The sequence below is a fragment of the Oreochromis aureus genome, linkage group 14 (assembly GCF_013358895.1).
Source record: "Oreochromis aureus strain Israel breed Guangdong linkage group 14, ZZ_aureus, whole genome shotgun sequence".
Lineage (NCBI taxonomy): Eukaryota > Metazoa > Chordata > Actinopteri > Cichliformes > Cichlidae > Oreochromis > Oreochromis aureus.
The window spans coordinates 28427392-28441750 of record NC_052955.1 but is presented as its reverse complement, the minus strand read 5'-3'; the positions used below and the strand labels follow the sequence as shown (position 1 = coordinate 28441750).

General features: G+C 43.2%; 1 protein-coding gene across 1 annotated transcript in view; it reads left to right on the top strand.

Annotated features, from left to right (window-relative positions):
- Positions 1-1777: 1777 nt before the first annotated feature.
- The window catches only part of dner (delta/notch-like EGF repeat containing), a 68265-nt gene continuing 55683 nt past the window's right edge, over positions 1778-14359 (top strand). Inside the window, exon 1 of the mRNA XM_031752723.2 lies at positions 1778-2505. Coding sequence (XP_031608583.1) covers positions 2161-2505 — 345 coding nt within the window. The 5' untranslated portion in view covers positions 1778-2160. The remainder of the gene's footprint in view (positions 2506-14359) is intronic.

Sequence of the window (14359 nt, the reverse complement as noted above, 5' to 3'; positions counted from 1 at the left end):
AAGCCGCCACTTTGTAAAAGCCACGTGACATGCGGGGAGTTTACCAAAAGGTACCCGAAGGACTCTCAGACCATGAGAAACAAAAACTCTTTAGCCTGAATGCCAAGCGTCAGGTCTGGAGGAAACCAGGCACCAATTGTCACCTGACCATTACCATCCCTACAGTGAAGCGTGGTGGTGGCAGAGAAACTGAGAGACTAGACTGGGTCGAGGGAAGGATGAATGCTATATTATACAGAGACATCCTTGATGATAACTTGCTCCAGAGCGCTCTAGACTGGGGCAAACGCTCATCTTCTAACAGCACACTGACTCTAAGCACGCAGTCAATATAACTCAGTCAGAGCCCAGACTTGAACATCTCTGTAGAGATCTGAAAATGGCTGTGCACCAACACTCTCCGTCCAACCCGATGGAGCTCGAGAGGTTCTACAAAGAAAAATGGGAGGCAGAAACTCCCCAAAAATGGTTGTGCCAAGCTTGTAACATCATATTCAAGGCTGTGAATACTTATGTACCAGTTACATTCCTTCATAATGTTAAAAAGAACAGACAAGTGCTGTCATGAAGCTTCTTGCTAATTTGCGTCCATCCTTTAGATTATTGCCATCTTGTGGTCGCAGTCGGCTATTGTCTCTGAAGACTGCAGTCTCTTATTTCAGCTGCAGCTCCCCATATCCTGTAAACCTTGACTGGACCTGAGCAAATTGAGAGGTATTCGGGAAACTGAATTGAATTCAAAACCGCCTCGCTTCCACATGATTTATGACCTCAGTAAACTTTTCTTTTTCGAGTTTACATTTGAAGTCTTATTTTTAAAGCAGGTGCTTCAGATTTTGCAATTTATAATTTAATTTAAAGTGAAACGAATGCTCTCAGTGAGACCCGCTCATGTCTGTCTTCAAAGAGATGGAAACAGCTGGACTTTAATCAAACCGGCGATGTCATTGAGGTGCTGTCCGTTTTTTATTTACAGTCTATGTCCTGACCCTAACTATAGCTCGCTCAGGTGAGGTCACATGGGTAATCTTTTCGTTATGTCCACAGCTGTCAGGTTGTCCTACATCTTGTAGTCAACATGTTGGCTTTGACTGCTACATTAACGTGATCACCTGTGATCGCCTACTGCAGGATTTTGAACAACAAAGAAGTGCATCATATTAAAAACCATGTCTGCTCAAAGGAAAATCTACCCCAAAAGAGAAGTGATGGCAACATTTTAAACACATTTCTTGCCATAATTCACCGATGCTCTTAAAGCTAAAAAGCAGGGGATTTGAATTCATTTTAAAACAGCTCTAAACATGTCTGTGCTGTTGTGATTTGGGAGGCCTAAAGAACCCTTACTTTCGGTTTTATCTATGCACACTTTCTTGTTACAGAACTTTATGGATTAAGTTTTCGGAGCATGCCAGCCAAACTTGATCAGCATGATTTTGCAGTATTCAAGCCCAGAGTGCATTATCTCCCTTATGGTAATGCCGCCTGTTATCACTAGAAAGCAGCCAATCTTTTGGCAAAGCTGATGAGAATTTTCTCACCAACCCCTCCTGCTCCTTCTCTGCGTTCCCTGAATAATGGCCTCCTCCCTGCCTCCTTGGAGGCCAAACTCCAAGAAGAGGATATGGATGATGAGACTCTAAATGAGGAAGGTGCAGTGCTCCTCTTCACTGTTTCTCTGCACAGTGAAGGCAAGCCAGGAGAGGGAGTGTGCATGAAGTTGGTGGTGAGGAGGAGGAGGAGGAGGGGGTAGCGGAGGATGGAGTGTGTGTGTGTTTGTGTGTGTGAGAGAGAGTGTCGTCAGCAATCATCGTCACTGTGACTCGGAGGCAGAAAAAAGCAGAGAGCCCTCCCCTTCTCCTCTCGCATCCCTACCTTCTCTCCATCAGCCAGTCTCCTCTCAGTCATTCTACCCGCGCACAGCTGAGCCTCAGCATCCAACCAGCCTGCCGCCTCCACCGCCCCTCTCTCTCGCTCTCTCCTCCTATCACACACACACACACACACATTTCTCATACACCTCTCAGTTGCTGCTGAGCCCGGTCAACAGGAGCAGCAGCTCTGAGCAAAGACGCAAAAGAAACACACAACCTTTTCCCCCGCACCCCCACCCCCCCACAAACAAAGAAAAGAAAAGAAAACCAGACTAAGAGGATCAGGATGAGGATGAGTGTGTTCAGTGTGCCGGCAGTTCTCTGCTGCCGTCCCACAAAGAACGCAGGGAGCTTCACGTCCCCCCTGCTTCTCACCGTCCTGCTCCTGACCAGCGGCAGCAACAGCAGCAGCATCGGGGCCGTCCCCTCTCCGTTCCAGCTGGCCCCGGACACCCCGGCGCCGGCCGAGCCCACCCCGACCCAGGCGACACCTCGTCCGGACCCCTGCGAAGGCAGACCCTGCCTCAACGGGGGATTCTGCTTGGCCCTCCTCCCCTCGGCTGGCAGGCCAGAGGACATCTGGGAGTACGCGTGTACGTGTAACCAGGGCTTCACTGGACGCAACTGTGAGGTATTTAATTTTTTAACCTTCTTCTACCTGTGTCATCACACCATGGACTGTGAGCAGTCCCTGTAAGCGATGCTTTTGCTGGAGAAGATTTCACATCCTGAGTGAGCAGGAAGTGGAGGGCAAGGAGTAGCCGGTGCAAGTTTGTTTGGCAATTTTGTTGGTCATGTGGAGAAAACTGGCACCAGGTGTCACTTTCTGTAAAAGCACGTTGGGAAAATGTAGTTTAGTTTGGTTTAGTGTGCACTTATGTTATTATCACAGAGACCCATAATTGTTTTTGATTGTGTGAACTTTCACTGCTATTTTAGGATCATAATCGAGGCTTCAGCAAAGATGACGTCGATGACAAACCTGCATCATGTGTCCATGTTGTTTCTGCGTGCGCCTTTACACTAGATTAGGCTGAGGGTATACTGCGTTGTAGTGCTCCCCGCCGTTTGCCGATGGTGATTTAATCAAAGCATGTGCTATCGCCGAGACATGGAGACGAGTGCTGCGTTGCTGTGGCAACAGGAAGGAAGAGCGGCAGCAGCGCGATGCGAGCGAAAACTATAAATGTCTGTATTTTATCTGTACCATATATAAAGCGTATATAAGTAGTTTATTATATGTTATAAAACATTATTTTGATGTTATTTATGTAAACTGCAAAGTTACAGTTAACATTGAATTTATCTGCTGCACACTAGTGAGCATGTTCACTGGGGTGTAAACTCAAGTATGGGTGAATTTATTAACACCAGGGATGCAGAGCCACACTGAATTCATTAACTGCATCTGGACATCTGGATGGTGATGAATAAGAGAAGTGCTGCTTTTTTCCCCCACATATTCCTGAAGATGCTCGCGTCTGTCTTTTAAACCAGCACAGAGCTTTTATCAAAGGTAAACTGAGAGCCCACTGGAGAAAGTGTCAGGAGTGACGTTTTGTTAACATGGCGCGTATTTAAAGAGTTGTTTTACTCCACTGGAAGACAGTTTTGATGAGTGACAAGCTGTTCGCTAGCAGACTTTAACAGTAGCAGATGGCAGCTCCTGCCTGAGCCCGGTCTGCTGAAGATTTCTTCCTGTTAAATGGGAATATTTCCTTCCTACTGTCGCCAAATGTTTGCTCATAGTGGCCATAGTTTTTCTGTATTATTGTAGGGTCTTTACCTTACAAGACAAAGTGTCTTGAGGCGACTGTTGTTGTGTTTGGGGGCTGTATAAATAAAGCTGAATTGAATTTACATGAACAGGACAGAAATGTTCCACTATTTTCCTTTTCCCTGACGTTGACCTACACTTCAGCTCCACCTTTGTACTCCTGCAAAAATCAGGTCTGCTGCTGGATTACATGAGCTTCATTTCGAAGCTTAAAATGAGCGGACTGTGGCTGAGCATCTGCAGCATTAGGCTCAATAGGCAGCCAGGCTTCTGAGTCATGCTGGGGTGAAAGAGAGCATCCGCCAGCGGCAGAGAGGATAAATGAGTCTGCCGCAGCATCACGGAGGGGAAACAGCAAGGTGACTGGGTGAACCTCAGCAGAATCACCAACAGGTGGCAGCCATATCCTCCCCCGAGTGTTTGCACCTTTGCATACTGAGTGCTTCCTTACAAGCATATGTATCCATGTATGTATGACAGAAGACGGGCGCTAGCAGGATCTAAATCTTTTAGTGGAGTGTTTAGCGAGGGACACGATCACTGTCTCCTTGGCTGTCCTGGTTTTAACTCTCAGAATAGAAAGCATTTTTTATTTTTACCCCTGCAGCCTGCTTAACTGCTACTCCGGCCCACACGAACCGCAGAGGCCGGTGTCATCACACCACCCGAGCTGAGGCTGGACATTACACGCACTGTAAAGAGCAAAGAGGAGAACACACGACTGCCCGAGCACTCTGCGCAGTGTTTTGTTGTGCTGCAACATAACAGGACAACAACATCCTCTTATGCGCCACAGCTCAGGCCCGGCACAAGACCCGAGCCGGGCCCAGTGGGGAATCATTGATTTTTGCCTCGCTCCCCTCTTGCTTGTTTCTTCTCCATGGAAACTGGAGCAGCAGTCAATTGAGATTTGGTAAATGACCTGACTGGCTGAGCACGAAGCTGGTTTGCATCTCACGTCCTGTGCATGCGTCACAACGCAGATGGTCGAGTGAGAGAGGGGGAGGAGAGGCTGAAGAAAAGAGACAGGACAAAGCAGGAGGAGGACAAGTCATATGGAGGGAAGAGGTAGTGGCCTATGGTAGTGCTGTACCATACTGCAAATTTTGGTATCGACCCAATACCCAATATAAAGGGCCAATATTGCCAACACCAATGCAGAGGCTGATGCTTTTAGCTTTTAAAGGCAGCTTAAGTAGGGAACAGCGGTGTGTCATGATTTACGAGATGATGAATGATCATCAATCTGCCAAATCTGAACATATTTTAATGACCAGTAGCACATCGACTACTAGTCGATGGACGGTGTTGCCACAGTATACGCATCACTGTTTGCAGTATTTTAATTCACAGCTGTAAAGAACTTCTACACAATGCTATACTTCCTCATTCACTGCAACACGTTGCTGCTGTGCACAGCAGAGCATGGAGGAGGGGGCGGGGCAAAGTGTCCCTCCAGTGTTTGTCTACTTTCGGATGAACGGGTGCAATGCACTGAGCCTAGGCGAGCGAAACACAGTAAAATATCGATCCTGTCACGCTAGTATCGATCTGATATCTGTACCAGCATTGGTATCGTTCCTATCAATATTTGGATCGATCCGCCTACTCCTAGCTTAAGAAATGAGAATGAAGAAAAGAGAAACAGTGACAGAAAGCTATGACGAAGCTATTCCTCCTCTTTTAATCTAAATTCTACCTCCAGCCTGTGACGCCGCTCACAAAGCTGAATCTGTGAAACAAAACTTGCACACTGTGCTTACTTTTAAATCTTTGTTGTGCCTCGGGATATTTTGTGACATATTTTAAATTCTGAGGCTAATCCTGCTTTGTTACGTACCTCCCTGGCAGTGTGTTATATACTGCTCTAATCAAAGCAGACTAATGCAAACCACAGCAGTGGGCAACATGGGGAAAATAAACCCTCTACGTGTTTAACTCTCTGGGTTTAATATTTGCCTGTAGCTTTTTTTTTTTCCTGGATAGCGGCCTGTAAGCTGTCCTGATGGAATTTACTGCCACTGGCCTTTCTGCGAGTTATTAGCCGCTCAGCCGCTCACTTATTCATTACTGAAGGGCCTGTTGTGCACCCTGATGGATATGCTAGCTTGCTCTACAACACAGTAGGGCTGTTACAGCACCAAACAGCCATCCGTCATGAAGCAAATTCATGGAGCGCTTGCTGCATGGGTTACTAAGCCAGTCAGCTACTGCATATTAAAGCAGTGGATCACAGCAGAATTTGCAGACTAAACTACAGGCCTGGCATTATAAACACAGAATTCATTTTTATTTGCTGCTATTCAGAGAGGTGATATATGGCACATGAGTTATTAGCCTCTACAGCAGGCAGGTCTGCCCCAACTTAATAAGCTCATATGAGCATGTCAGAGCTGCGAAGAACTAGCGACGTTTCAAGTCTTTTGATGATGATCTTTTTAGATCTCAGCTGGAAGATTTGCCAATCATTGTTCTCTCTCATTACCTACTCATGCTTTCTCTCTTCTGCTGTTACGTAAGCATAGTTTAAGTCTTCAGGCTTCTTGCACCTTGCTCCCTTTTCTAACATCTGTGGCTTCGTGGGCAGATCTAACCAGTGGAAGGTTAGCTTAGCTTAGCATGCAAGACTCGAAACATGAGTGAGAGCCTAAGCTGCACCTATTCTTTATGCTGGCTCACTACATCCATGTACCTTCTAATCTTGTCCATCCTGGTCAGTCCCAGTGAAAATCTTAACACCTTCAACTCTGCCTCCTGTCTTTATTCTATCTAGTTTCTACTACTCTCTCCAGAGCATACCTCCACCTCTCCAGGCTGTCTTCCACCTGCTCCCTACTGTCACTACAGATCATAATGTTGTCAGCAACCATACCTATGGTAGGATCTGGGGTCCTATAGATGTCTATGGGAAAACACCTTTCTAATATGATATCTAGAAATACTTTCTTGCTGAGTTTATGGGCTCAGTCACTCATTTTGGTTCAATTAAATATATGATCCAGGTTGTATATTTCAGAAAGGAGCGATACTTATTGGCTCGTGACTTATGATCGACCAATGAGCCCGCAGTTTCTCTTCTCACAAAGATGACAAGGCTAGAAATGCTCATCTCGAGCCCTCACATGTCAGTAGATGACGTCATGTTGGCTACACCTGAGTCTGTCTCTGTCATTAGGTCAAGAGCTTTTCCATAATGTTCGAAAACCAGCGTATGAACATAACAAGTAACAGTTTTACTAATGGGATTGTTACATATAGCGTCTTTCCGTGCTAGAAGACATATCACAAGTCAAATAAAGCACTTCTCTGCTGCTCTGCTCCGTGTGTCATAAAGGAACAGACACACGGAGCAGAGCTGACACCTGCACAGTGGGGAAGAGGAAGACAGGTAAGTAAAGGCAAAGTTTCCCAACTTGACAACTCATTTTGTTGCTGCCAGTGCAATAAAAATGCAATAATCAGCTGTCACTCTGACGAACAATGTGAAATAACCCGCTGTTATATCATTCAGGTCAAATGCACATATGCAATTACACTACTCAGTTTTGCATTTATAGTTTGTATAGTTGTTTGTATAGTGAACTGCGGTCACATTCCTAGTTTTTGTGCACAAACTTGGCCAAATATAGATGATTCTGATACATTTCCATATTCATAGAAGGAAAAATATCACCTAAATATATGTAGAATCGAACAGTGTTAGACTTGGTGCCCTGCAGTGTTTGTGGTTGGTAGGAAAGGGAGAACCGTCCTTATCACATTTTTATAGACGGTATAAGAAGACAATTGAATTGTGCAACACCAACACATACTAATAATGTAAAAAGGCGAGGTTAACCCACTACGTAATAAAACCCACGCTGCTGAAAGTAGAAAGCAGTTACAGGACCTGGAAATGTAGCTTGTTTTTCCTCCAATACAGGAATCACACACCACTTAACATTACTTACAATATTATTTGTATCTCCTTTCCGTAAAATACCTGACATTACACACTATTTAAAATTTACATACACACTTAGTCGCTTAGCCAATTTACTTAACCACTACAAAAAATTACTCACAGTATAATTTGTGCCTCTTTTCCCATAAAGTACCTGAATTTAAGCACCACTTAAACTGTACTTATGAACTATTTAAAATTACTTACAGTATAATTTGTGTCTCCTTTTGTTTTGGGTTGTTTTTTTCACATCTTTCTAAGATCCAGAAGCAGGCTGAAGACGTTTATTAGACTTTAAAACACAAACGCAGCAAGAGTCATCAGCAGTTTTTTCAAAAAGTTTCGAGCAGGAAGCAAAATTAATTTTCTAATGACAGACAGTGTATTTTCTTTTCCAGCTGCATGTGCCAACCCTTCAATGAAAAGATCGTTCTCCTGACAGGACTCTGCGAAAGTAAACAAAACCAAGTCCTGAAGCTCTTTTTAATTGGAAGAGAGGGGAGTCTGTGCGTGGGTGTGTGGGTGTGTGGACGTGTGGCGGTCAGCTCTTGTCTCCCAGGACCATTCACTCTGCTGCTACAGATACAGCCTGAGCTACATCCAATTAAGCGGAGCTCAGAGCTCATCACCAGCCCTTGGTCTCTTTGATATCCCTGGCTTGTTAGCCAGTGGGAAGACAGCAAGCATAAAGAATACATTTCTATTTATATATGCTGTATACTGTGCATCAATAGGTTTGCTTATCCTCTTTATTTTGTAAAGAATGTGGTTGTCAGTGAATCGTTGTTTGTTTAGAAGATTTTCCACATGGCAAAGCTGGTGATTCTGAATCATACAAGACTGCAAACTGACATTCCTGTGCATCACATCACAGTCTCTATGAACTGCCCTGACTGATGATCATAACTGGGACTGAAATGGTCAGAAAAACCTACTTTAGTGTTAGCTGACTGCAGATTCTAATTGCTTGACTAAATAAGATTTCTTGGCGGGTAATATCAGCGAATTTCTAACTGGATATTACACCATGTACCACTTAAATGGAGGTTCAGACCAGGCACAAGGAGCAGCAGAACAAGATGCAAGGCTTTAATCTTTGCTTTACCAACCAGTCGTTATGTGAAGATCTCAGGTCACGCCGATGCCACAATGTTGAAAGTAGAAATTCCCATTAAAGGAGTCCATGGTTACTTTTAAAACTTATTCTGTTTTATGTCCAGCTTCTTTGCCTCACTTTTCTAATTTTGAATAAAGACAAATTTTAAGGCTGATTAAATAGTTTTTCTTTCTTTCATTGGAAGAGAGATTCTTCTAATATTCTCAAAAGGTGTTGAATAGATGGATGCTGAAGTTGCTGTTACTAAAACCTTCACTCGCAAAAACTAGAAGCTTCAGTGCTCATTACACCTTAGTGAAGGCTAAACTTGAATAAAGCAGCGGGCAGTGCAATGGAAATGTGTCAAAATCTTTTTGTGACAAAGACAAAATAGGTTCTGATTCTAATAAGCAGATAAACTGTTAGCAAAGAGAAACATGGCTGCTTGTTTAATTAGGTAGAGATGAATGAAGGGATGCTAGCAGGCTGCTTATGCCCCCACTGATACCTTTGATTTGGTATCTACCCTTCAGCAAAAAGAGCCTTCTTTGAGCTATTATCACTGAGGTGTTGGTGGTGTTCATGTAGATGTCCCGAGGCATACATGTGCCGCCTTTGAACAGGAAGGCTTGAGGCCAAAGACTCTGGTCATTTCCATATCACACATCACCTGCTCTTTTGATCTGGGGAAAGTGTACGAGGAGACGCTGGTGTGAAGGATTAGTGAAGCCTAATACAAATGCGGTGGATATGAGCTGCTCAAAAGCAAGTGCACATGCTGCCGTGATTTCAATCACATTTGGTTGTTTCGAATGTGGTTTTTTAGACAGACTGAAAGTAGTAGTGTTGTTCTAGGTGGTGACTTCAATCTCCTGAGTCAAAAAGTCCACTGCTCTCTCAACAGATATCTGTATGTCTGTTGTTTGGTCGGTGCTCAGAATGCACACAGTCTCAGATCTGCATTTCATCAATTTAAACGTGCAGGCCTGTAAGGTTTTGGGTCATCATGATTAAATACCTCTACGATAGGTTTACTAGCATGGTAACACGTTAATTTAAAGGGGGCATTGCACATTGCTGGACAGTCAAGGTTCTGGTTGCCTAGGTGACCCTTGAATGTATTTGCTACTTTGTCATATCGGGACTGTAACCTGGCAGTTTAATAATGAATGATGACCAAAAATGTTTTATTATAGTCAAACCAACCAGTTATCATTCCTCATGAGTGATCAACCAAGACCCCCAATCACAGCCCACTCAGAGGCCCAGCAGAGTGGAGTCTTAACTAGGCAGAAATCACTGTCATAAAGTACGGACTGCAGGCTCATGGTGACTTTTGAGACCAATTTCTTAAACAGAAAATAAACTTTTACTGAGGTAATCTGAAAAGCAGCAAAAAATAAAACAACAGAACAAGCACATGAAGGAGGGCAACAGCAACAAAGGATGACTCAACAAAGAATAGATGAAAACTGAGGGTTTTAAATAGATAAAGAAAGGTAATCAAGGAGAGTGGAAACGCCGGGTTAACAGGGCTCAGCTGAAACTAATTAAGACAATGACAAGAGACAGAGGACCAAATGGGGAATCATGCAGCAGAGACAAAGTCTTGATGGCAAGATCTAAGAAGAGACTGGGGAGGCCAGGCTAAACTAAAATAGAAGAATTAAAAAGTATAATATTCCAATATTCTTGTTTACCTTTTGTGCTCTCTTCTCTTTCACCTCACCCACTTATTGGTTGTGGTGGTTGGCTGCTGCTACCTGAATCTGGCTCTTTTGGAAGTTTCTTAAAGTTTCACCCAATGCTTGCCCATAGGGATTGGTGTGAATATTGGGGTATCTATATATAATATTGTGGGCTCTTTACCTTCAAATAAAAAGTGGCTTAAATGTGACAGTTTATGTGAATTCCACTATATATAAAATTGAAACTTAATTGAAGTAGCAAAGAATGAAAAATCTAAGTACAGACTCTAGAGATTAAACAGAAACTAGAAACGATAAACCCAACCTTAAGAATCCTTGATATAATTACATTAAAGAAAAAACCCAACTATAAACCTAGAAATCTCCCCCCAAAACTCAAAACAACCCAACAGAACATGACATTCCTGTAGAGTCTTTTAAATTAAAAGAGATCCACAGCATCAGGCATTGAGTTGGGCCAATTTTTATTCTCTTGCTTTGAAAAATGGTTACCGAGGTCCAGACCTCAGCGACCTCTTAGCTGGTTATGGCCATGCACCACATGTCAATCAATAGTATCCTTCAGTCTCACTGGTAGTCACTTTAACTGCTTGCCCTGAAGTTAACTCCACATCTCAAGCGGTTATTTCTCCGATCAGCGCTTGAAGTTATCGAATGTCACTGACTTTTCTCTGGTTGCCATGTTGCTGTTAGGTGCTTCTTGTGTGGATGCTAAACAGGGTAAATATCATAAGCTATGTGATCAGAAACAACATTAAATAAATAGCACTGTCACTGACTACATATCAATATACTGATGTTAGCATTTAGCTCAATAAACCACCACTAAGCAGTAGAGAAATCTTACATACCCGCCTAAAAAATTTTGAAAGTGTTAGAAAAGATGTTATTCATAATTCAATTGGTGGTTACAGAACAGCGCAGAATTCATTATTAAAGCAAGTCATCCACCGCACTGGTCAGCTAGCAATGAGCAAAATATAATACCGCCGTTCAACCTCAATCATTTCTTTTCCTTTCTTGTTCTTTTCCATACAGCCCTGGCCACTCGAGTATCTGCAGCCGCCCCCCCGGCGCGCTCATCGTGAATGGGACTTTTGTGTCTGTGTCATTTGCTCTTTAATTCTTCTTTTGCCTGGCAGCAAAACTTCCACCTCCTGTCCTGGATAGAAAAGTCATTACAATTCTCCCTGTGGTTTCATGGAGGCATTTTTTTTCTATTGTGTTTCGTCTGCCCTCTTTTCTATTTATATATTTAATGGAGCAGCAGCCAGTTTCATCGCTAGTCACTGTATAATATAAAAATGGCTGTGCAGCTCTTACTCAGCACTAATTCCCCTCGATTATAACCCTCACTGTGACACCATCATTTTACTGTCGCTTGTAATGATTAGTCTTGTTGTTGCTCCTGTCAACATAATCAGTGTCTGTGTCAGGGGTGTGGAAGGTTTGAGTATGTGTTTCATGAGAGTGGCGTTTTTAATTTGCAAGCTACTAGCTACTCCAGCTTTAAAGTGTATAAATGATTTCTGATGTATTTTTTTCCTTCTTGATTCTGGATGATGTAAGCAGGAGGGGTTTTCCTTATATGGCCATCTCAGAAACACACAGAGCCCAGTACATCGCCCCCACCCACCAAGGAGAAAGCACAAGACAGCAGAGCTCTGTATGAAATCTTTCTAGCAGCAAAGAAAACCTCTAGCAGCTAAATACATGCAGACAAAGCCATAACTTTACTTTGAGTGGTCACTAGGAGATACAAACTCCATATACAGAATCACCAGTCTGTACCCCATCTCTCTTTCTTGTCCTCTCTATGAATGGAAGATGCAAAAAAAATGTAAAACAAATGATAGCCATGCTAACCAGCATCTTTCTGCATTACTTTGATATTTGAAAAACAACCAACAGATTTCTGTGACAGACTCAGATTTTCATCATTGCGCACAGAGATTTCTCCAGATTTTTAGACCCTTTTGATGATATTATGCTCTATAGATGATGAGCTATTCAAAGTCTTTGCTGCTTAATGTAATCGAACATTATTCTGAAATTGGTCCACAATTTGTATGCACAGGTTGGTGAACCTCTGTCAGTCTTTACTTCTGATAAGCTCTGCCTCTCTGAATGCTATTTTTGTAGTCAATCATGTTACTGACCTGATGCCAAAAAACCTAATGAGCTTCAAAATCTTCCTCCAGCTGTTTCTTTTTAGTATCACTTGCTTTTCCAGTTTTCTGCTGCCCCCGTCCCAACTTTTCTTAGATGTGTTACTGCCACTGTTCATTCAGTCCCTGCACTCCTGGCTCAGACATCAACACAGACCCAGTATTAAAAATGTATCTTTTTTTAATCTAACTTGTTGTTATTTGTTCATAAATTTGCTGGGTTGGACTCTATTTATAGCTTATAAATGAAACTGTGACTGCTGCCTGTTTACTTCTGCAGCAGCTGCCTGTGACGTCTTTGTTATTTTCCTTTTCACGCTGACTGTTTTTCAGTCTCACTTTGGCCACATTTTAATGATAGTGTTAATAACCATATGTAAACAGTTAACGCTTACAGTGAAAATACAGGAGCAAGATGCAGTTGAAAACTGCTTGTCCTCCATGGTTTAGGGTAGTTTATAGGTTTGGGCTTGCAGAGACGTGTCCTGAGTTCTGATCCATACAAATGCCTTCGAAGAGAGACCGGCAGCAGAGCGAGCGCGCGAATCATCCTCTGCTCTGTTGCCCTCTATCTTCCAAAACATGGTGACTCAGTGACAGATGCAGAACTGACTCCTGCCATCTCTTTCTCAAACAGAACTTGTCAGTCAGGTTTACATGACAATATGTTATTTAATGAGGCCAGCTGGGAGACACGCCACCACGCTGTGGCAAGTGTCTGTGTACTGGTGTGTGTTATGAACGTCTTCTCTCAGCTTAATCCAAAAAAAATCCCTTCAGGACCAGTCGAGCACCTCCGACAGAGAGACGAGCGAGGCGCAGTCACCAGCCTGAGGCGTTAGACACAGAGATTAGCTCGTATTAACAGCTGGGCCCGTCTTTCAGTTGATAGGAGAGACGCTGTGGAAAATTTGGCTGTCTGTTGGGGATTGTGGTAGAAATGTATTCATCAGAAAGTACACAGATAACAATACAGAAGTTCCACTTGTTTTTGTAGTGGAAGGGAGAGCTCTGACTCGAGCACATGCATCCAAATCAGTGTTCAAACAGACTGAAATCATTGCAACCAACTGATAATAGTATCATATTATTGTTATTACTAATACTACTACTAATAATAAAAATAATTTATGTGATGCTAAATTGGCTGTGAGCATGAATGTTGTATTGGTTGGACTGTATCAAAAGTCTCATTTTAGTTTAAGCCACTTTCTAACAGTAGGTCACATGACTTTCTAAATTACTTAGAAAATGCTTTCTGGTTGTTATTACTATAGCTATACCATTAGAGTTGGATGTCTCGACCAAGACCGGTCTCGAGACCACTTTTACGTGGTCTTGGTCTTGTATTGGTTTCGACAGACTTTGGTCTCGGTCTTGGTCTCGCTGTCTCGGTCTTGCTGTCTCAGATCGACATAGTGGTCGGGAGATTTGGAGTCAACAGTATCCATGGCACACAACGTAACGTTCAATAATGTGTCATGTGCAAAAGCATCAGCTCTAAGAGCCGTGCTTAGAGAGTCCTTTGTGGTGAATCAGAAGAGTCGACTCCCATTGAGCGAGAGCCGGCTCCTCACTTAATTTCCTTTCGCTGCTCAGCTCCCACACAGTGGCTCAGCTATGCTCCAATCTCTCCATATTGTGGCCAATCACATGGGAGGATATAGGATAATATCATTATGTGAAAAACAGAGAGGGTGAGAGACGCGACAGTCAAGTGGAGCGTGCGTCTGTCCTCTCAGTAAGTGAGTGAGACAGTAGACAGCGGTGAGGAGGGCTGTGCGAGTGCATC